This window comes from Pezoporus wallicus, unplaced genomic scaffold, assembly GCF_028554395.1.
Source record: "Pezoporus wallicus isolate ANWC-B61680 ecotype Strahan unplaced genomic scaffold, APGP_CSIRO_Pwel_v1 contig_5785, whole genome shotgun sequence".
Classification (NCBI taxonomy): Eukaryota; Metazoa; Chordata; class Aves; order Psittaciformes; family Psittacidae; genus Pezoporus; species Pezoporus wallicus.
In genome coordinates, this window is record NW_026641150.1 from 1,090,692 (window position 1) to 1,112,424 (window position 21,733).

Consider the following 21,733-nt stretch of genomic DNA (forward strand, 5'->3'; position numbering starts at 1 on the left):
GTCCCACCAAGTAACTCCCTTCATTCCTGTTCAATTAAGTATGCTTATCTGTACACGGGGAAAATCCCATTTTGCTGGAGGCCTACATGAGCAAACATCAAAATGAGCAGTTCATGAATTTCTTTTTGTTCATTAATATTATGAAAATCTCATTCCTTCTCCAAACATTTATGTGATTTATCACTCCTTTACCCCTATGGCCATTTCAGAAAGTTGCAGTAGAAAACCTACTGTGCTGCATCCTAACAATAGCCAGACAAAAATTGTATTAGGTTCTTACAGCCTATAGATTTTTAAAGCATTTCTGAAAGGTCCCTGAAAGATATTACTTATAGCGGCATACCAGCTTTGTGAAGTATTAATAGCACTGTTTCTTTTGTGCCGAGTGGATTACTGCCATCTAAGTTTGTAATTGGTGTTAACAGTGCATGCAGAAGGATTTCAAAGCAGCTACTCAACTGAAAACTCTTTTGCTTTGTTAATACCCCATTCGTGAAGAGACTAAAGAAGGAGGATTGTGAAATGTGGAAAAAAATTAAAGTCTGACAGAGAAGATGTGAGAGCTGAGCACAGGATCCCTTGGGTACAAAGCACATGGCAACAGTGAACAGTTTTCAGGGGAAGGAAATTATGACAGCAGAGACCAAAGGCTGAAAATGTATTTCTGGCCTGCAGTAGCACAGAAAGACTTTGTCACCTATTTATGTAGGTGCACAACAGTCATTTTCCACTGCATACATCAGATTATTGAGAACACCACAAGTTATTCCTAGGCCCCTCCCTGCTGGGAGCAGTCTAGATGCATAGATCTAGCAGCAGACTGTTCCATATTCCACGTTCTGTAATTGCCATAGGTATTGTCTTCAGGAACAGACCTTCTGAAAATTCCTCATGTAATCATGGAGTTTTCAGTGTTCTCAACCTAAGGAAAATCAGCCTTTGTGGGCAATTGAGAAACACGTTCCTAAGGGATGCAAAAGGTCACTGTATCTCCTGTAGAGAAATTGGGGAAGTGCAGATTTCATTAGTGAGCTGATCACTAGTCTCACATGTGGCAGACCCAGCTGAGGAAAGCAGCAGTATCTGGCCATAGTGTAAATGCATACAAACATCTTTTTCCTCCCTGGCTGCTTCTGCCAGAAGTCAGTCTGATGAGAAAGTACTGTGTACCTGCTGTAGTAGTTAAAAGATACAACATTTGAACTATAGCTCTCTTTTGAGGATAATTCAAGTATTCATAAATCCTACAAAATTTCTTTCAGCATAGAATTTTGTCATTCTCTTCCCCAGCTAATTCTGTACAAAGTTGTTTGCTGGAAAGTCAGTTGCTGTTGCTGACTGCATGTATTACTCATTTTTGTTTGTTTATATGTATTTATGTAGATCTGTTTAGACATATGTATACACACAGATGCAGGTGACTTTTTGAGCAGAGCTTCCACTATCATAACTTAAAGTATAAAGGAAAGTACTTACCACAGCCTTTTAATTTGGTTATTATTTATGTAGATGTATCTGGCACGTGATGGGAATGACCACTATGTCCCAGGATGTTCATGCAGGGAATGGCCAATGTGCTTGAAACTGTAGTATCTTTATGGGACATTGCAAATTAAAACTATATTTGATAAACCAAATTAAGCCACTTCTTTTGTTGCCAATTTTTTAATCTGGTTTACATTAGTAGCTTCCCCTGGCAGTGACTCACATGGTGCAGTCACAGGTATGCAGTGACATTGAAGGTCTCTCATCGCTTTCATTCTCCTTCTCTTGCTGCAAAAATCCCTTTTACAGGCCCGCCACCTGCCATGGTCATCTCCTCCCTTGCATTGTGCTCACAGCAGCAGCAGTTGGGTGCTGAGCACGGAGCTGAGATGATGTGGTTGGGCAAAAGGTTGGAGCCATATCAAGCATAGGACTGAAAATTCCCAGGAGCTTCCTAATCTGGACAGATTCCTGTTCTTACATGCTTTCACTTCTGGCCAAAAGGACCAACCTGCTCAATCCCAGCCTGCAATTGTCATTTGCCATTTCATTTTACCATACAGAATTTAAGTAAAGGAGTGAACCAGTGGTGGTAGATGCTTAATTAGCTCCAATATCATAGTACCCTTTACCTGCAGTTTTGGATTGGCACTAGGTGCTAATCAGGCTTTTCCCATGTTCTGGCCTCCTGATCTTCACCAGCATCAGTGCAGTTTCCTTACTTCTTCCCACAACATCTCTGAAGTTTTGAAATCGATTGCTAGCTGCCTTCAGAAGTTAAAGGACCTACATTAAAGGACAAACTAGAAGTGCTGTATTGTGTCAGATGTTAAACCTCGCTTTGCTTGGCTGGTCATAAAGAGCTGTTTTCCTCTAGTTATTCCTTTGATCCATTGTGACTTTCTAAGTATTTTCTAACACTGATGGTGGAGGAACTTGTTCTTTTGGAGATAGGTCAAATTTATTGCTGAGCCTCAGGAAATTCAGACATGGAATATAAGGTTACTTAAATTAGAGGGATAGATGTTAGGCTTTAAAAGCTTTTTGTTATCTTGACAAATATTAATTCTTGCAGAATATTGAAACTCTAATTTCTTGCAATTCTTGTTTCTTATTGTACATTTAAATTATTAAATGCTCTGTATTGACTTTAGGCTTTAATTATTTTTTTTTTTTTTTGAGAGAGAGAGATTGGTTTAAAGAAAGACTGGCAGCTGTGGTTCTGCAGCATAATGTGCACATATAAATAGAATGCAAGCTGTCCATTTATCTCAGTCCTGATCTACTTATATTCAGCTGATGCTTATTAAAATCATGGTTTGTCTCTCAGCAGACATATTCAGTTAGGATTAAGCTTGGACAACTAACCTAATTCACTCTTGTAACTTAATTCAGGTCTTCTGTGTAGATTTCTCGTGAAACTAAATAATTCTTTTAACTCCTAATCTTTCAATATCAAAATACTGAGAATGTTTATCACTGTCTATGTTTTGGGGAGCTACTGAGTTTGTTTTAAAAGCTTTTAGATTTACCAGGATATGGCTTCATTCATATCTGAGATTTCTCTCCACTCCAGCTTCTCCTTATATGTTATGGTACTTTATTAAATGTTATTTCAGTTCATAAATTCTCTAAATTACACTATGGGAGACCCTTCTAAACCTTCTAAACTTTTTTTTAGAGAGAATGTGCTGATAGAATAGCCTGAAAGTGAAACATAAGCTCACCTAGCCAATTCTAAAAAGTATCTAAAAAAAGGTTATACATGAACTTTATATTTATCTCATCCATATTGAAAAAGGAAGATTTATTCTTTTATTTAAAGAATACTAGAACATTCATGGAATGATTATTTATTTCTCAGGTTTTCAGACAGGTTTTCTCTTAGCATTATCCCTGAACAAGAGCCCTGTGGAATTTGTGGATGTAAAAATACCAAGTCCTGTGTCTTCAACGTATCAGCTACGCTTTATTTTTTTGTTTAAAGCCTCTGGCTGACTGTTTACTGTTTTAGCTTAGTGACTAGCCTCTGGCATGGATTATCTCTATTAACTTGGTTTTAATTTTAAAAATCAACACAAGTAACTTGCCATAATTAAATATCTATGTAGGGTTATAAGAAAGTTCAGGACTAGCCATAAACAACAATCAGTGCTACCTTGTTATAGTATATGGGTGTTAAACTGCATAAAGCACATTACATTTCAGATTAGAAGTAGCTTGTGTGTTATATTTCAGTGTGTGCAAGAGGATCGTTTTGTTCAATAACATACCATGAGTCCAATTTAGCCTTCTGCTCTGAACAACATAAATGTGTGCAGAGAAAATAGGTGAAGTATGATTTAAACTGCAACATCTAAACAACATTTTGTTTTTCTTCCTCCTCATTTAATTTCCACTGTTATTGTGATTGGGCTGATGTTGAAAGATACACAGGCAACTTGTACCTTTTTTAAAAGACCATGAGATTTACCTTGTTTGTACCCTTATATATTTGTTGTTTAGAAACTGGTCCAAGAAACAGTATTTTCTGAGCTCAGCATATGTTCATGTTATATGCAATTCCCCGTATAGTTTTCATAACCTTTTATATTCTTCATGCAAAACCTCTCCTGCAGCGCTCTGGGTTTTTATGGGGGATGTGATGGCACTTCTGATACTGAAGAGCAGAAGCTCCTCCCTGCTGGAACTCCATGGGGAAAGACCAGATGAGTGGTAGATACAGATCTCACAGGTGGATTACTGAGTGATGTGTGCATGGTGGGATCTTGAAGTGCCAGGCATGAGAGGTGCCATGTTTTCTGATCTGAGAAATGCACTCTTTTCTCTAAAAAAATGGCATTTACAATTAGGGAGAAACACCAGCACCAGTGACAGTGGCAGATCAGCAGACACAAAGAGTAACTTGTGTTGAAGAGTGAAGAAATACAGAAGAAACACCAAAGCACTGTACAGTTAGGAGGGATACGTGGTCCTCTAATGTGAGCATTTCAGCATCACAGTGAATGTGAGGCTATAAGGAAGGGCTTATAAATGATAGGATTTGGAGGAAATATCACAGCAGGGTGTTTGAAATGTTCCATAAAGACAAGGCCTCCTGGACAAACAGATGAAAGGAACAGTGAAAACACCCAAGAAATTATGAAAGTCATGGCACCTTAATTTAGTGATTCCCAAGAAAACTTGAAGTTGTTGTATTAAAATATTATGAGAGCCCTGAGAATGAAAGGAAGAATCAGGGAGAGTACGCAGTTGTAAGTCAGTGTGGCTGCTGCTGTTGTCAATGTGCAGCCCTATGCCTGCAGTCAGACCTGGAAATGAAGCATGAATAAAATAAACACTGTTTCATTGCCACAATTTTATTGATTCCATCAGGCTGTCTGCAGTCATTTAAAGATAATTGCGGAGGTGTTACCCATTCAGTGTGATGTGAAAGAAGAGATAGGTACAGTCTAGCTGGTTCTGGCAACTAATACTCAAAGAATATTGCTGTCTTTAAACTGCTATGTAATTTGCTGATACATACAGAGCATAGAAGAAATCCTTCTAATAGGAGCTTTTGTTATAGTAATGCCAACAGCAAAGGAAAATATTCAGATTATTTTCCTAGAGATAGAGGCTGCTTCTGTTTGGAAAACACTGCATTAGACCATCTGTTTCCTCTGATTGCGCACCACCATAGCCATTGTTGTGATTAATTTCTTTGCTTCTAGGCACAAATTTGAGTACTCGAAAGAAGATTAAAAGCTTGTTCTGCGAACAGGGATGTAGCTAATGGCTGGCTTTCAGTAGGATTGTGTGTACTTAACAACTTTACAACTCAAGTCATCAGTCTTCTGCTCGTAGTTGATATATGAAGAAAGCAAGGAGAATGTCCTTTGCTTTATTGTAATAATCGTAATAGTCACGAATTGTTGGTGAGGTTTCCACAGTGTGCCACAAGCATCACCACACACTCAAAACACCACTTGGACAAAGGGTCACTTTTCATAGGATCATAGAATTATTTGGGTTGGAAAAGACCTTTAAGATCATCAAGTCCCGCCTTTAACCTACCACTGGCAAGTCCACCACTAAAACATGTCCCTAAGTGCCACATCTACACATCTTTTAAATACCTCCAGGGTTGGTGACTCCACCTTCCCTGGGCAGCCTGTTCCAATGTTTGACAACCCTTTCAGTGAAGAAGTTTTTCCTAATATCCAGTCTAAACCTCCCCTAGCACAAATTGAGGTCATTTCCTCTCGTCTAGTCTACCTCAAGCTGGTGGCTTGGCTGCTGGAAGATGTGTGATTTCATCAGCATCCCACCCATTTGTCAGACCGGATCCTTTGGTCATGAGGCTGGTGTGGCCCAAAAGCCCCAAACAAGTAGTAGCTTGCTAGGCATGAGGAAAGCTCTGATGGTTGGCAATCTGCCACAGGTCAGCAGCAAGGAACAGGCTGCAGTGTTGTCTCTGTGGGTGCTGCTGTTGTCCTATTTCAAACCAGAACTGCTGCTTTGCGACCCCCAGTGATGAGCAGCACAAACAAAATGTGGAGTTTTGTCTAATATGGACACTGTGTGTTACTTCAGTTCCTCTGTTGTTTGAATCCTCAGTATACAGTACAGTGGCAATGTGTATACAGTAATGTGGCAATAGTTTTCCACCACTAGCCTGTTCCCTTCCTTCCTTTTAATTCCTGTATTACTTAAATAAGCTTGGTAGGCCTTTGATTCAGGATGAATCAGTATGCAGTGGTCCATCTGCATAGTACAATGATTTTGGAAAACAAATGGTATTTGTATGAAATGCATCAATCCTTATTTATTTTGATACTTTCCTTGACCATCACATTTCAAGATTGTCACATTTGCCTGTGATTGCATGTTTTAAGTTGAGCATTTTGCAGCTAAAATCGTAACGATTCTCCTCTGTTAACAAGGTATACTCAAACCTGTATTTGGAAATAAGTTATTTAATATTTACATCAGTGTGACTTACCTGCTTTCAGTGTAATAATTGGTACACCATATTTCAAAACATTTCTTCATTTTGATGTCTGTAATGGTGTATATTGGGGTTGTGGCTGATCTGTGGCCTTACAGGACATAGTTAAACAGAACTGAGAGGAAAATGTTGACTGCCAAGTAAAGCAGCATTATCAGTTTCCTCTCTCCTGCATTGAAAGAGACGGGGAACAGACAGTGTAGGGTTTCCTGATATGTTTTAAGAAAGCCTGGGATTCATTTCCCCTCCCTTCCTTCCTATTAGTAGTTTGTTAACTCCCAGGAAGATTCAGGTTTTTCTTTGCAAGACCTTTCTGCTTGCATATTCTGGAAACAGATTTGCCTTTGAGGAGCTCGGTCCTCACTTCCGTACAAGTGCAGGGGGAAGAAGAGGAGATGGATTGATGGTGAGAGTCTGACTTAGCCCAAACAAACTGTGGAGGAGTTTCTAATGGAAAACACTGTAGTCAAAACAGTATTTTCTTCTAATTTGCTGGCATCAGCATAGCACTGGCCCCTGAGGAATACAGGATCCTTTAGACTCAGAAGTAGGAAATGCAGCAAGTGAGATTCTGCCTTCGGAGCGCCAAGTTGTGAACTCCTGAGCAAGACTGTAAACTTATAAGACAGACATTCAACTTTCCCTTCTTCAGGAGAAACGTCGGATATCTCTTTGCAGCAACTGATCATCCCTCGCATTAAGGAGAAGGATGCAAACATGGAGGTGATAGTAACCAGCTACTTGGGATGAGCAGTGGCTTTGTAGCACCGTGCATGGCTGGAGTGCACTAACAAACTGGATGTTTTGTGGGGGCTTTTTTTTCTTCACCAGGAACAGCACAGGGCTGCCAGTTTGGCTACACTAATTTTGGATGAAACATTGAAAACCAGATGGTTTCATGCTTTTTTTAAAAAAAAAAAACAACCTTCATTTGCCATGTCTGATCTGCCTACATGAGAAGCCATGCCTTGTTTATTCATACTAGTCACACCGAAAGCAGGCTGAAAGCTGTGGCAAGATGTCCCGTCGTCTGCTGGGTGCAGAATGCTAGAAACTAAGAGGGTCTTACAGCTTCCTGTAGAAACTACTTCAGCATTTTCAGTCCACTAACAACCACTGATTTTTCTTTTTTCTGTCTAGTAAAACCTAGGTATTGGTTTCTGAGGGAAAGCACATACAGTACAAATAACCTCATTTCACCTATTTCCAACTCTTTAAATCTGTACCCTATTTTTATCTCTTTTGGTAGCGTTTGAATTTCACAAATTTTATGTTCCATTGACATTTAAAAACAAAATCAGAGTATCTTTCAGTGTGTTGGAAGAGTGTAATTCTGAAGAGCTGGTTTTTTTGTTTCCTTTGGTGAAGATACAGGAGTACGCATCCATGTCTCAACGTCGCCTTTTAAGGGAAGGACATGAAAGTCATTTTAGGACCCTACCAAGATTCATCCAAATCTTTCATGGCAGACGACACTCACGAAATAACCCAAGACAAATATGCTCTGGTGAGGTTAATGTATAGGTGATACTATAGTGTGATTTATATTTACGTAGCATGCTGCACTTAAATTTAAGCCTACTATTTGTGTTACTGATTTTCTCAGCTGATGTAAATTGCAGGAATGAGTATTTTTTCTCAAAGCACACTCATGTAGGGATTGGCAACCGTTACAGTTAAAAAAATATATATTTTTGTCCTTATTAGATATTATTTGTGGATAATTATTACTTTCTGTCACTAGTACTAACTGGAGAAAACCACGCTATCTTGTTTTTCCTCACAGTTCAGGTGTATGATCTGACACAGATTTGAATGCTTTACAGCAACCATCCTTTGAAACTCTAGAAAAACTTCACTGAATGCTCAGCTCTTAAAAAACTTGACTAATTACACCAAAAAATGTTTTAAACTGTTCTCAAAAAATCAGAAAGCCTCTGATCTGTAAGTGTAATGTACTAAATTTACTTTTCAATCTCAAAGTTTGTTTCACATAGTGTGTGGTGTAATAATATGTTAGTATGACTGATAATTATATGATTTTTGTGTTTAGTAAAACTACATATTGTTAGGATTTTTTTCTGAAATAGGTTAACCCTAACTGGCTGATATAAGGTTAGATTTTTCAATAATTAATTAGTCCTTTCTTGGTTATATGCACAATGACTTGGTATGTTTTTTCTAAAAAGAAAAAAATAGGAAGGAAAAAAAATGCCTGTCTGGTGATCTCTTTTGCTCATGCCTTCTTTTGTACTGTGCTCACTGAGTCTTTTGCTATTTATTTTGCTTGAAATGAAAATGCAAGGGTTTTTTTAATAACCTTTCTTTTTTTTTTTCCATAACCTGTAAAATGTGAAGTTTTCATGGAAAATGTGAAGTGCCTGACTTAGCAGTTCTGAGCATTCATGAAGTCAAGGTTTGGTACCTTGAGGAATGCTAACTAATAAGTTATCAAAATTTAACAATGAATTCTATTCAGCTCAGATGAGAGAAAGTTTTCATGTTAATTACTGTTAACCACAGTAAAGAAAAATCAGGAAAAAATTAGTAATATTTTAGATACATGGAATGCAGTCTTACAAAGCAAAGCAAAACAAGGCCCCCTCAAATTTCAGTCTTCCCTTCTTGTAGGATTCGACCATCTCTTGACAGTAATCACAGTGCAGTCAGGTTCAAAGTGCAACCATAAAAGTTACCACTTGTACCAATTATTTTGTAACATATATATACTTAAACGTTTTGAGTGCCTTCTGGCCATTCATGAGTGGATTAGAGCTAATTTCAAGTATAGGCAAAACCCTGACTGCATAGGTGAACACCACAGATTTAATATATTGAACACGTTCTAACACAGATAGTTTTCCTCATTTTCACCTAATTTCCTTCAGACTCAGATCCTTAATATAAATCTTATAATTCTGTACAACCATCTCTTACTTACAGGTTCCTTTCACTATATATAGGTGTGTATAGTCAGAAAACTGTATGTTTCTGTTGGAAGCTGTCTGTCTTCTCTCCCACCCATCTTTATTATTCCTAAACTCCTTTTGATTGTGTTGCAGCCTTTTCTTTTTGAAGTCTTCAAGTATGCAAAAATTCTGTTTCCTTTTCTTCCTGTTACCCATTTTATGTTGACAGTAGGAATGCAATTATATGCTTCTAATGTTAACCTTATATATCCAGTGAGAATTATTCCATTGTTTCGGTCAAAGGCATTTTCTGGCCTTTTGGACTGAAGTTTTCCCACCTTCCTGGTAGCAGACCTTGGTTAGCATTCAGTGGCACTTCCAGACCAAGTAGTACACAAAAGGTGGATCAAGGGTTTGTACTGTGGAAGGGGAAAGGTACTGCAGCCTGGGAACATTTCTGTCCTGTAGCTATGCTGAGTAAAACTACAATTTTGGCAAGTATGTATTTCTAAAGTAAATGTGTTTGTGATTCTGTAAATCCCATGATGCATGCATCTCTCTTCTTGTGACAAACCTAAGCCACTCTGTCCTGTTGTCCCAGGTCTTACAGAGCTTTGTTCTCTCTTCATTAGCATCTCTGGAAATTGCCAAGCGCAAGTTTGCACACTGTCACATCACCCTTTCCCTGCATGTGAAGATATTTAATATTCGATATAGAAATCTTTACGTGAACAGGTACCAGTGCTGTCTGGTCCCTCCTGCCTGGGCAGGCAGGGCTCAGGCTGATACCCCAGGCTCATGTGAGGCAGCATCATGGTCTCTGCCTCCATTCCTGACCATACTACTTCTGTGTGCTTCTGCATCTCCAACTGCAGGCACGTGGGACAGCACTTCTACAGTTTGTGATGGATTTTAGCCCTCAAAAGCTGTGGCTTAAGCTGTCTTCTGTGAGGGCACCTGTCCTCCCATCAGCAGGGGAGATTTCCCAGGCTCCCGACCTGCTGTGGCCCTTTGTGATGGGCTTCCTGGCATGGTTCTCACAGACCATCCTTTCAGATTCTCCCTCTTCTCACTTTGCCTAAGCAAACAGGAACAGTAGGTCAGCTTGAACCCAAAGCTGCAAAACAAGTTTGGCAAGTGGAGACTTCAGAGACATCCGTCTTCAGTCTGTGCTGTGCTTAGTATGGACAGGGAGTATTTTTGGAGGCATCCTATAGTCTTCATCTTTTCACACAGGATTCAGGTTGGTTTTCTGATGAAGATGACTAAAGGTCTGTAGCGGTTTGCTTTTGCATGTATGCTGTAGGCATGTAATGAATTGATAGATGAGGAGATTGTCTATGTCCCAGGGTTCTTCAGATCCAACCCAGAGAAGTTCTGTGACAAGGTACAGTGAGGCAGCACTCTAATGTGGGTGTCTAATACTAATAGACTTCTGTAGTGAAATAATCAGATAAAACTTGGTTAATCCTCAACCTGGGTAATCCAATACAAATTGTAGAGAGGGGTCTAGAGGAAGAGCATTCTTGAATTTTCTGTGTCTGCTAAGGGCGTGGTGTGGTTCATCTTCTCTTAGAGTTCTATGAGTATTTCTGTTGGATATTGGGCATTCTTGTATGGGGACAGGGTGCTAGCTTACAGGCTGGATAGCAGAATATATGGATGCAGGAAATGTCAGACTGAGCACATGAATATAGCAGACATACTTAACTAGCTGAAGGTTTCAACATAGCAAAAGCCTGCCTGGAGCCTGTGTAAATGCTGAGATTACTGATCAGTGTTAAAGTCTGCCACTACAACTTTATTACTGTTAGTTCCCATTCCAGATAAATCTAGGCGTGTAAGGCTGTGTTTATTGTTTTGCTGTATTCACACCTTTGTTTGCTGGCTGGATAAACATGTTGAAAAGGGATTTATTTGAGATTTCCACTCTTGAGACTTCCATTACCTGGAAATGACCTTGCACTTTTTCTAGTAGAAAGTTGAAGAGAGTTGGGTGTGAATCCATAGCAGAGGTGATAAACTGCACCAAAACATTAAACTTGTGAGTGAGCAATTCAGTACAACTGGCTCCAGATAGTGTTGTGAATATCTGCATGAAAAACAGTTTTGCTTTGCCTTGTTAAAGCCTAACATGAGTGAGTATATGCTTAGGGCTTCAGCCTATAGCCTGGATATACTGTATCAGACACTGGATGTATCAGCAGTCTGTAAATATTCAGGGTGGTGACATGAGGGGAAAACACTATAATTAAAGAGATAATTACAAGAACAGTGGCATTACTGGAGGAAAATACATTTGTAAAGTCATCTTGTGCCACCTGTTGCATTTATGGAACAAAGTTCAATTAACATGAAAGCTCTTACCTTCGCGGGCTAGTTTGTTCTGAGCGGAGGAAGGGAAAAGTGGACATTTTTCTTCTCTGATGATGAATCATAGAGGAATTTCTGTAGCTGAAATGAAGAGCTATTATTTTTTCTCAGAATGGTGTTCATGGCTGGATTTTGCGGCGCAGGGTAAGTTGGTTTAACTTTATGACTCCTAGATCTTGTAAATGTAAACAGACTTGTACAGTCTGCTAAGTCAAGAGTGTATAAGGTGTGTGGCTGGGGACTGTGTTCTTGGAAGCATTCTGAACTCCATGTTTTATATGTGCCAAAAAAGCGCGTATTTCAAGAGTCAGTGTCAGTTTTGCTAGCTCATTGATTCTTGAAAATACACTCTGTTCACAGATCACATGTTAGTGGAAGAGGCTGAATAGTGGGTGGTAGAATTTGGATTTTATTTTAAATCCTCTTTTCCAAAGGAAGTAAAGTATTAGATATTTTAGGATCTATTTTTTCATATATGTTTTTTACAGAACTTTCTTTCCTTTCAAATAGCACCCCTCCAAACTTGTTACCATGTCATATCTGTGATGTACTTTAATGGTTTATTTGGCTCAGACAAGTTACTCAGTGAAAAGTGAGCACATCAGCAAAACCAGTCACAGCTGACATCCTTCCAAAGCCAGAAAAGTTCATAGGCAGTACATCCATCAAGAGGGAGCTGCTGATACAGAAATCAGTTTCACAGCATTATCACACGATTTTATAGGGCAGTTTCTGCTGCTGGAATGTGTTTAGTATGTTTTCTAATAAAGAGGCTGTTACTTTCAGAGGTACCAGTTCTGATAACATGGCAAATGTTTAAATTCCTTCACTTAAGTGTCTGTACTGACTTGTCCTATAAAACAGAGGGACCCCAGCCTCCTTTTCTAACCTCTTTTTTCCTGAAATTTTAAATACATCCTGTTTAGGTTTTTTTAAATAATTTTAAAATCTTTATTCTTTGTGTTAAAAAGTAAAAGTGAAGGATATGTATGGTTTGAGAGATGTATTTTACAATTGCATGAAGATGCATACTGTGATGGGAAGTAGAAATATCTAAAATAGATGACATTATCAGCAGATTTCCGAGAGCGGTCCCTCTCAAGATCCCTGAAATTGCTTATTATTTCCATTTCTTGTGTTAAGAAGTTATTTTAATTCCTTTTTAAACAACATAAAATTCTAATATGCTAAATTAAAATGTTATAAAAGTTATTATTTAAAAATTTTGGTGACTCAATTGGGGGGGGAAATACTGTTTCTCCAGCTGTGCGCCTTATAATAGGAATATGCAGACTCTGAGATACTGATAAACAGGCCACAACTTTATTCCCCTGGATGATGATTCCTTTGAGAAAGCAAGAACTTTCAAGAATCTTTCAAATTAGAGAGAAAGCCACACCAACAGAATTAGAGTCAATACAAGACCTTGCCTCTAGGCTCCTGTTCTGCCAGATCCACTGACTCTGAATTCCTTGAACTTGCTTTCTTGCCCCTTGGACCTCCCCAACCTCTGCCTCTGATTTTTTCACTGCCCATTTCCTGAGATTTACTCTGAGGCTTCTTACAAATAACGGCCCTTTTCTAAGGGTGGTTGTCCTGTGACATTAAGGTTTATATATGTCAATGAAGGAAAACAATATCAAAAATTATTCTGTTACTTCAATATATGTAAATGAATAATCAGAAAACAAAATCTGACTGTGTCTGTGACTTTTGAAATGAAAAAATGTTTTCCTGGCAATTAGTGCTATTTGAAAAGCCCATCTACTTGGAAGCTATAGCATAAATGACATTAATGAGATAGTATGTGGAGAGTTAGTAGGAATTTAGTTTTTCCTGCTTTTATGGTGGCTGAAGAATATATGAAAGCATAATGCAATAGCAAAAAAATAAAAAAAGAACCTAAGTTGCCCTGATAAATAAGCAGGGATACTTTGCTTCAATAATTTAGAGTAAAAATGCCTTACTATTCTTATAGCATGCTTTTGCTTTCCCATAGAGGGAATTGTCAACAAGAAGGTATTTATTCTCTGGGCAGAACCAGTTTGGAGTCAGGATGTAACTTTATTTACTCTCTTTATCTTTTTCATTGTTCTTTCAAGAACTTTCCAGTATCATGTGCTGTTGCAATCTGCTTAGCTGTACTGAAGTAATGCTTAAAAAGAAGGCCTGCACTACTTCCCTTTACTAAGCATGCTTGTGCTGTTTAAAATAATCTCACATCATCTTCAAATTAACCTTGAAGGTTAAGCTAATCTGAAAAGATTGAACATACATGGTCATGTGGTAAACCACACTAAGTTAAAAGGATCAAAGCTTATTCTAAGATTTCCACCACTTCCTGGTTGAAGCTAGCTCTTGTATTTATTTATTTATTTTATCTTATTTCAGAGCCACTACTTCTTCCGAAGCAGGAAGCGAAGATCAACTGAACTTTTATATGTTTCATTTCTTGCTTGGTGATTAAAAAACAAAAAACAAAACAAGAGAGATTCTATTTTAGTCATCAGTCAATCCAAGCTCACATACAACTTCTGTTTCTTGCACTTTGACTCAAGTATGGCATAAAACCTTCCTCGACCTTGTTGGTTGGTGTTTTTTCTGAAAGTAATGGGCAAGGACTGCTGATGAGAGTCTTAGTTACTCTTATGTACTAAAGAGATGACAACTCTTCTTTAGTACCTGCCAGCAGTCTTTGGTGTCATTGACAGTGAGTTTGTCAACTTGCAAACAATTTGAGTGAAGGATCAAGCTGTTTAATAGGTTCATTCTTTCCTTTTGGAGTGAGGCTGAAGGACAAACTGGAGGACCCTATAGGAATCTTCTGTAGGAGCTGCTGCTTCTTATCCTTTCTTAACCCCACATGGAAAAAATGTGAGACTTCTCCACCTGCACTGCTGTCAGCATGCAGTGAATCTCAGCCTCATCTAATTATTTTCATCAGACTTACACTTATTGCTTATTTCAAGGTTTCTATTCAATTTTGGAATTTTTGTAAATAGAGGCCACAAAGAAAGTGAGTCCAGGGACCAAGTTAGAAGAAGACCTTAAAAGGCTCAGTGGGAATAACTTGTAGTTGTCTTCCAGTATGGAGTTCTTTGCCCACTTAACAAACAGGTATTAGTTGGTGGGGCAGTTGGGAGAGAATGATCCTGTAATTTCAGATGTGACTAATTAGTCAAGAGTATACTTTTAAAAATTGTGACTAGTAGAATTCTAGTGGCATTTTATCTTAGATTTGTCCTGAATTATAGTAACTCTTGTGATTTATGAATTACCTACAGTAATCATAGTCTGGATGGGGCTGTATTCTGAAAATCATTAGGAGTTTCAGATGTAGTCTTAACATAGTTGCTTCATTGCATTAGTCATGAGTAGTTCCTTGAATGATTCCATCTTTTGATTTATTTCTCTGAGAAATCACTTTAGAAGTCTCCACGGTATGTGACATGTTTATATGAATATATGTCAGAGGGATAGTTGAAGAACTTGCTTATATGTGTCCTTTGGCTTTTGGGGAAGGAGCTACTTGCTTTTAAGGCAAGAAAGAAAGATGTGAAAGAAAGATGTAATCTGTATTTCCCTCCTTTTTGTGTTCTAGGTGAGAGTCATAAGCTTTCATGAAACACAACCAACTTGTTTCATGCAGTGAGCCTGTGGAGCAGAATTACTCTTTAATTCCTAAGCCTTTATGATTAAAAAATAAGCACCTTCTCTGTTTTAGCCGAACATCCAATTCTTACCATCTTTGGTGGATTCTGAAAGTGTATGTGAGAAAATGGATAAGGTCAGTTATTATAGTAGTTCAGTTATTTTTAAGGAGAGCTAGCATGTGACATCAAGATTTCAAGATACTGCCTTTATCCTTTTACATTAGAGAAGTTTTACCTTTCCAATACTGTGTGTCATAGTGGGTTTTTGAAACAGTAACTCAAAACATGCCCTTCTTGGGAGCCCAAAACCACACAGCTCTCCTTCATCTCACTTTCAAACTCTCTAGCTTCTATCATATAAACCTCTAGGACTCCAGTAGTGTGTTCAAACATTTTAACAGGACTGTGCATGTGGGGCACAGATAATGTTTTGCTATCTATGTCTGTATCATCTACCACGATGGCTATCAAAGATTATTTAAGGACTTCAGGTGCAACTATAGGTGGTGTCTACTACCTTGTTTAGGGTAACCTTTTCACCTTTTGACTGATGCTGTTTGACCTTGGTTCCTTCTCTGATTTTTTCCTGACTTCCAGCTATTGAAAATTATGTTCTTTGTCTGCAAGGTAAGCTCTAATAATATTTTTTGCAGATGTTGTCATGTGACTTTACAGAGCTATTTTAGGGCTAGATTCCTTGGAGGGGGGGAGGGGAATCAAGCTACTGAATTTTTTGAGTGTTTCCCTGTGTAATTAGAAGTTATTTCAAAGTTGAGAAGAAAAATTCTCTAACATCAGTAAAATGAAAACATTTTATGCTATGCTTTGCTTACAGAAATATGTGGGTTTTTACTTGGATCAGATAAGATGTAACAGCCTCCAAATGCACGTGCTGAATAATGACAAAGAAAGCTGACCTAGTATTTCATTAAAAGATACCTCCTTTGAGCGAATGAAGTATGTACACTGATTGTGATGAAGTCTTGTAATGCTTCACACATGAAACAGTTTGTAGACACAACAAAATGCTCTATAAAAGAGATCAGAGATACAAAACACAGATTTAGTAATCTTTTAACTGAAGCAGCCAGACAAAATGTATATGTAAGATAGCCTAAGGGAAGATTGCTGTTTTTTCTCTGAGTGTGACTGGAACTTTTAAGGCTTACATTGTCAAACCTGCCTCAGTGGTGAGGCACTAGAACAGGTTGCACAGAAAAGTTGTGGCTGCCCCATCACTGGCTGTGTTCAAGGCCAGGTTGGATGGGGCTTTGAGCAACCTGGTCTAGTGAAATGTGCCCCTGCCCATGGCAGAGGGGTTGGAACCAGATAACTTCCCAGAATGAGGTGTCCTGGTCTGGTTAGCATGCTCCAAGGATGAGGAATGTGCATCTGCAGTTCAACGCAAAATCAACCTCTGCTGCCATTTCCACCGAAAGCATTAGAGGAAGTTTCATGGTACTGACCTTTAATATTAGAGCTTAAAAACATAAGAGCTGTCCTAGTGGCTCCAAACAAAGCCTGTTTCCTTCCCAAGGGAAGGACTTGAGGTTTTGGCCTCGCTTTTGGAATTTTGAATTTCTTTCAATATTGTCTAAATGCAGATCAGACTTTATGCAGAGAACTTCCGTTGTGTTTGAAAAGCTTCTAATGAGCCATTAGGTTTTGATGTGTCAGGAGATTGATTTGAGGATCATGCCTTTGGACTCAGGTAACAACTTTCTCCCTGAAGTCACCTTTGGCAGTGAACCCGGTTTATTGCCTTGAACAACTAGAATCTGTCTGGGGGTTTGAGTGTAAAGCTCTTGCAGTCACAGGAGTTATGGGTCCTCCACCCAGTATTTTCCACTCTGGCATGCTTCCAGTATAAAAAAAGAGAAAAGATATTCCTAAGCCCATTTTATCAGATGGGGTTTCAGCCATTAGGCCAATTTCAGGTCACCTCAGTTTAGCCCCCTTCAGTGTTCCAAAGTAACCCAGCATATTTTTCTGGAACAAGGAGTCATAAACAGCGTAATAACAACTGTTTTCCACATTAGATTGCTTCCTTCTCAGTTACAAAAATCTATTATTATTATTGTTTACATTTAAACAATGAGAATACTCTGTCCCCTCTCTCCCTGTCCCAGCACATGCAACCTCAAACCCTTATGGTACGCAGGATTTTTATGGATGCTCTGTAGCACAGTAGTTGTAGTGCCCTGTTGCCCTGAAGTCCCCTCTCCAAACAATGGTCTTGTTCACTCTTGAATAGTTTAAATTTCTAAAAACCAATTTCCTCTATGTGACTATGTTTATTTTAGAAAGGAAAAAACAGAGGTTGCTATTGGTACCCACAAACAGCATCAGTGCTTTAGAGACAGAAAGCATGTTTTGGAGCATAATACCAAGAGTTATCCAAGCAAGGAGAGGCAATATGGTAAAAAACGATGCTATAAGAACAGAGAAAACGTGACAAAGCAGACTTTGGGTTACAGTTTGCCAAATTGTGGAGCACACCAGAAGTATACAGATTAGCTTCTAATTTCTACTGTTGCATAGGACGCAGTGACTTCAGCAGAACTGCTGCTGCACATGGGACCAGGCTGCTGTTATATCTGAGCCTATTTCTCTGTGTTTAGGCTTCAGGCAAAACCTCAGTTGCTGGTTTATAGTACCACACTCCATCTGAAGACCTACTTGCAAAAAGAGTATTTGCACAAGCTCTTGTCACCTGACTGCTAGTGGCTGCACCTGTGGATCTTTAGATGCCTGTGAATCCACGCCAGCTGGGCCGGCTGAAGCTGAACACCAGTCAGCTGCTGGGAGGTGCCAGATAAATGCATGCTGCTTTTCTGGGCAAAATTGATAGAGCTGTGAGCCTTTTCCTTCCACTCAGGTACAGTGAAGAGTTTCTTCCTTCTTGCCTGAAGAAAAACACATGAAATCAGCTCAATGAAATCAAGGGGTTTTGTTGGTGGTTTGTGGAGACTAATGTACTTATATGTTCTTATTTATTTGTAGCTGAGCTGCTGGTTCCTTTACTAGCTAATAAACTAGGGAGATTAACAGGAAGATGTGGATTGTTTTTTAATGCTCTAAGGAATTATGTACATTTAACAGTAGGGATTTAAACACATGTCATATGTAAGCTGCACCAAGTTTGTTCATACTGTGGAGAAACTTAGAAAAAAAGCCCTGAGAGCTGCTGGGAAATACTTCTAGAATCTCACAATGAAAAAAAAAAAAGGAATATCTGGGGTCCCTTATACCTTGGTTCTCCAAGTGCTCTGAAGAAGTCTGTGCCAAATGTTTTTTAAAAAATATCTCATTTCCTGCCTGAAGTTCCCCTCCAAAATGTAGCACAGCAAATAAATCCTCACTGGGGAGTGGGAATACTTCTGGTGTTACTTTGCTTTTGTTCTCTTTGACTGAGCGGTATCTTTGGTTCTTTTCTAAGCCTTTGAACTGGCTGGTTTTCTGTATTTGTTATCCTCTGTATTCTGTGTTTGGTGTCCTGGAAAGGTGTATATGTATTCATCACTGGCTAAACTGCTATGGTGTGGGGATCAAAAGAGCAGTAGTCAACAGAAAAGTGTTTGAGTAAGGGGAGATGGAGGCTTCTAGCAAAAGAAATACAATCTGTCCTGTTAAAAAGACAGTTAGATACTTCAAAGATTGGCTGCAGGTTGAGACCTGAATTCCCTGCACTTGCTGCCACCATAGTGCAGGGAACTACAAAGGATGCCTTCACCTTTGGTCCACTTGCCCTGTGCTTTTTCACTTTAGTGCAAATACAAGGGTAAGGGCTAAGTTAAAATTACATTAAACTAATCAGGTACACACTTGGTAAGGCAGGAGCTGGTGGGAACTAAATACATGTTTTACAGAGGCAACAAGAGGAAAAGCAGAAAGAATGGCTGGGGGTTGTGGCTGGGTTATCTCTTACTCTTTTGAGATTCATAGGCATTACTTCAGCTGCTGCATGTGTCAGAACAAGTGGGATTTAGCTCTTTGGGCTTTGTTTCATCCTTCTTTACATCTTCATTCTTCTTATGGTAAGAAGAAACACAAAACTGTTTCAAATGCTTTTGAGGGTTGAGGTGTTAACCCAGAGCTGCAAAAGGCAGGGACTTGGCAAGTTTTGTTTTCTGCTAATTGCAAAATCCTGATCAGCAGAGGTGAAGAGGTGGATGTGATGGGTTGCCAAGTTTTTATGGGTCTTTACTCCTTGTTAGTGAAAGCTTAATTGCATCTCTTGCATGGTGCATGTATTGTTGTTGTTGCTCATCTCAAAATAGTGGGAAGGGTTTTGAGTTGAGCTGAAAAATCCTGCCTTCTGAAGTTAGAGGCTAATGCTAACAAACTGCCCTTGGCAGAGTAGTGGTTTTATTGTCTGAATGCACAACCCTGCCTGAGCTGTCACATCTGGGCAAGTAAATACAGTATAATAGGGCAAGTAACAATATTTAATGTGGAAAATAAAGGTAAAGCTGCTGTTGAAAAGCTTGGTCTCTATACTGCTTTCATGAATGGGCCAGGAAGCAGCCCAGGAAATTGGAAAAGAAGGAAAATATTTGTTGCTTTAGGTTGATTAAAATCTCGGGGACTTGCTGCTTTTTCAATCAGGTAAGGGTATAGGTTTCCTGTTTGCTTCCTGGAGACTGGAAACAACACAGTTACAGCTGCTCTGCTGTGGTTGTTTATGGATGTTACAACAGCTCTTTGCAGGGTTAGATTTATTTTTTAATGAAGTATTAATTAAAGGATCACTCCCTTTTTTTTTAACAAAACAATAATGTTTTCTTAAAGGTCTTGCATCTACAAAATAAAAAAGGTCAAGTGTGATTGTATGTCGTGTATTTATACAGAGAACAACCAATGTGAGCCTTGTCTTCCCTTCATCAACTAACTTTAACCAAGAGTATCACACTGCTAAGCATAAGGAATAAGGTATTTTATTCTCTTGCTGCAGTGAGATTTTCTTTCTTGGGAGGAATTGAATTTCTGTTGAGAACCTGAAGCAGTTCTCTGGGTTGACTCTCCAGAAGAAGCTAGCCTAAGTGTGTTTTATGTTCTCTTTGTTTTTGATCCATGGAAAATGAGCTTTGTTTTACTCTTTGCTGATGCTAAGTCTCCCTTTCTTGAGGAAACTGGGGAGCTTGTTGAAGCCTAGGGAGTTGAAAAGAGTGGCAATGGGAGAAATTGATATACTATATTAGAAACCTGTAAGTGGAGGAAATGGCGAGCTTTGAGGATTGCTTGACATGTTTGCCTGAGTTTTTTCACACTTTTCGCACATTTGTGGGGACTTGGTGGGTTGCACAGCCACAGGCAGCATGCATGCCTTGGCCACAAAAATTCTAAGTCATGAGTCAAAATCAAAACGGGCTTGAAAGTAAGAAGCTGTTAGGTAGACAGTGACGTTCTTATCCTATCAGTTATGTGGGTTTGACTATTTTCAAGTGTAACCCCATCATAATGTGAGTCAGATTTATGCAGTGTAAGACTTAAAGCTGATGGCCAGCTCTAAGGGAATTTGCCTGTACTCACCAATCTAAAACGGCAGGTAACTGAGATGCAGGTAACTGAGATGATCTAATAACCAGATCTATTTATTTATTTTATTTGAACCTATGAATGATCCTCCAGTACAGAAATATCATAATTAATTTGTCCAAATACACCCCAATGATTATTTTAGAGACATGATAGAATGTTTTCTGTCTTTTATCTTGAATTCTCTTCTGTCTGTCCTGTTTGCTGTTTCAGGATTTCTGGAAATGTCTTTTCCTTTCCTTCCTTTATAATAAATAATTTTGCAGCCTTTATCATCAGTGTTACAGGAGCGTCTGATATTTTTGTTGGAACTGAGTCTCCCACAACTTTTGACCTGAAAGTTTTTCTGCTTCCTGAATACCTTGTTAATCTGGAAAAAAAGATGATTCTGTGTACTTTGAGTCATAAAAAGGGTTTCCTATTGCTGACAAAGTTTCATTTTATATTTTGACTATAAATACAGTTGTGGTTGTGGCACAAGTCATCATTTGTTGTAATGGTCTTTTTGTTTTCCTTGCTTTCTGAAGTAATATTCTTACTAAGTTTGTATGTTTCAGTATACAAAATAAGCCTGATTTACCTTTCCTGAGTTTAATTCCTGTGGTGCTTTCATCACATGTTTCTGTTCTCGGTACTCAGTGTTGGGTTTTCCCTTCTGCCACTAAGCTCCATGTCCAATTATATTTTCTGTCTCCTCTACTTGCTCCTTTAATCCCACTGCTGCTGTAAAAAAATGGATCTCATCCTCATGGTTTTCCTGAATTTTAGTCCTACCTAATGTCAGT

At 38.8% G+C, this 21,733-nt stretch overlaps 1 protein-coding gene across 14 annotated transcripts in view; it reads left to right on the top strand.

Moving 5' to 3' along the window:
* The window catches only part of MCF2L (MCF.2 cell line derived transforming sequence like), a 149,380-nt gene that overhangs the window by 47,467 nt on the left and 80,180 nt on the right, over window positions 1–21,733 (top strand). For 2 of the 14 annotated variants that reach the window (XM_057422373.1, XM_057422385.1), the window contains exon 1: window positions 7,534–7,982. The exons of 10 other annotated variants lie outside the window; for them this stretch is intronic. In XM_057422373.1, coding sequence (XP_057278356.1) covers window positions 7,862–7,982 — 121 coding nt within the window. In that variant the 5' untranslated portion in view covers window positions 7,534–7,861. Of the gene's footprint in view, window positions 1–6,393; window positions 6,882–7,533; window positions 7,983–10,399; window positions 10,628–21,733 lie in introns of those variants that run through there. 2 more of the 14 variants (XM_057422383.1, XM_057422384.1) reach the window with 2 other exon arrangements.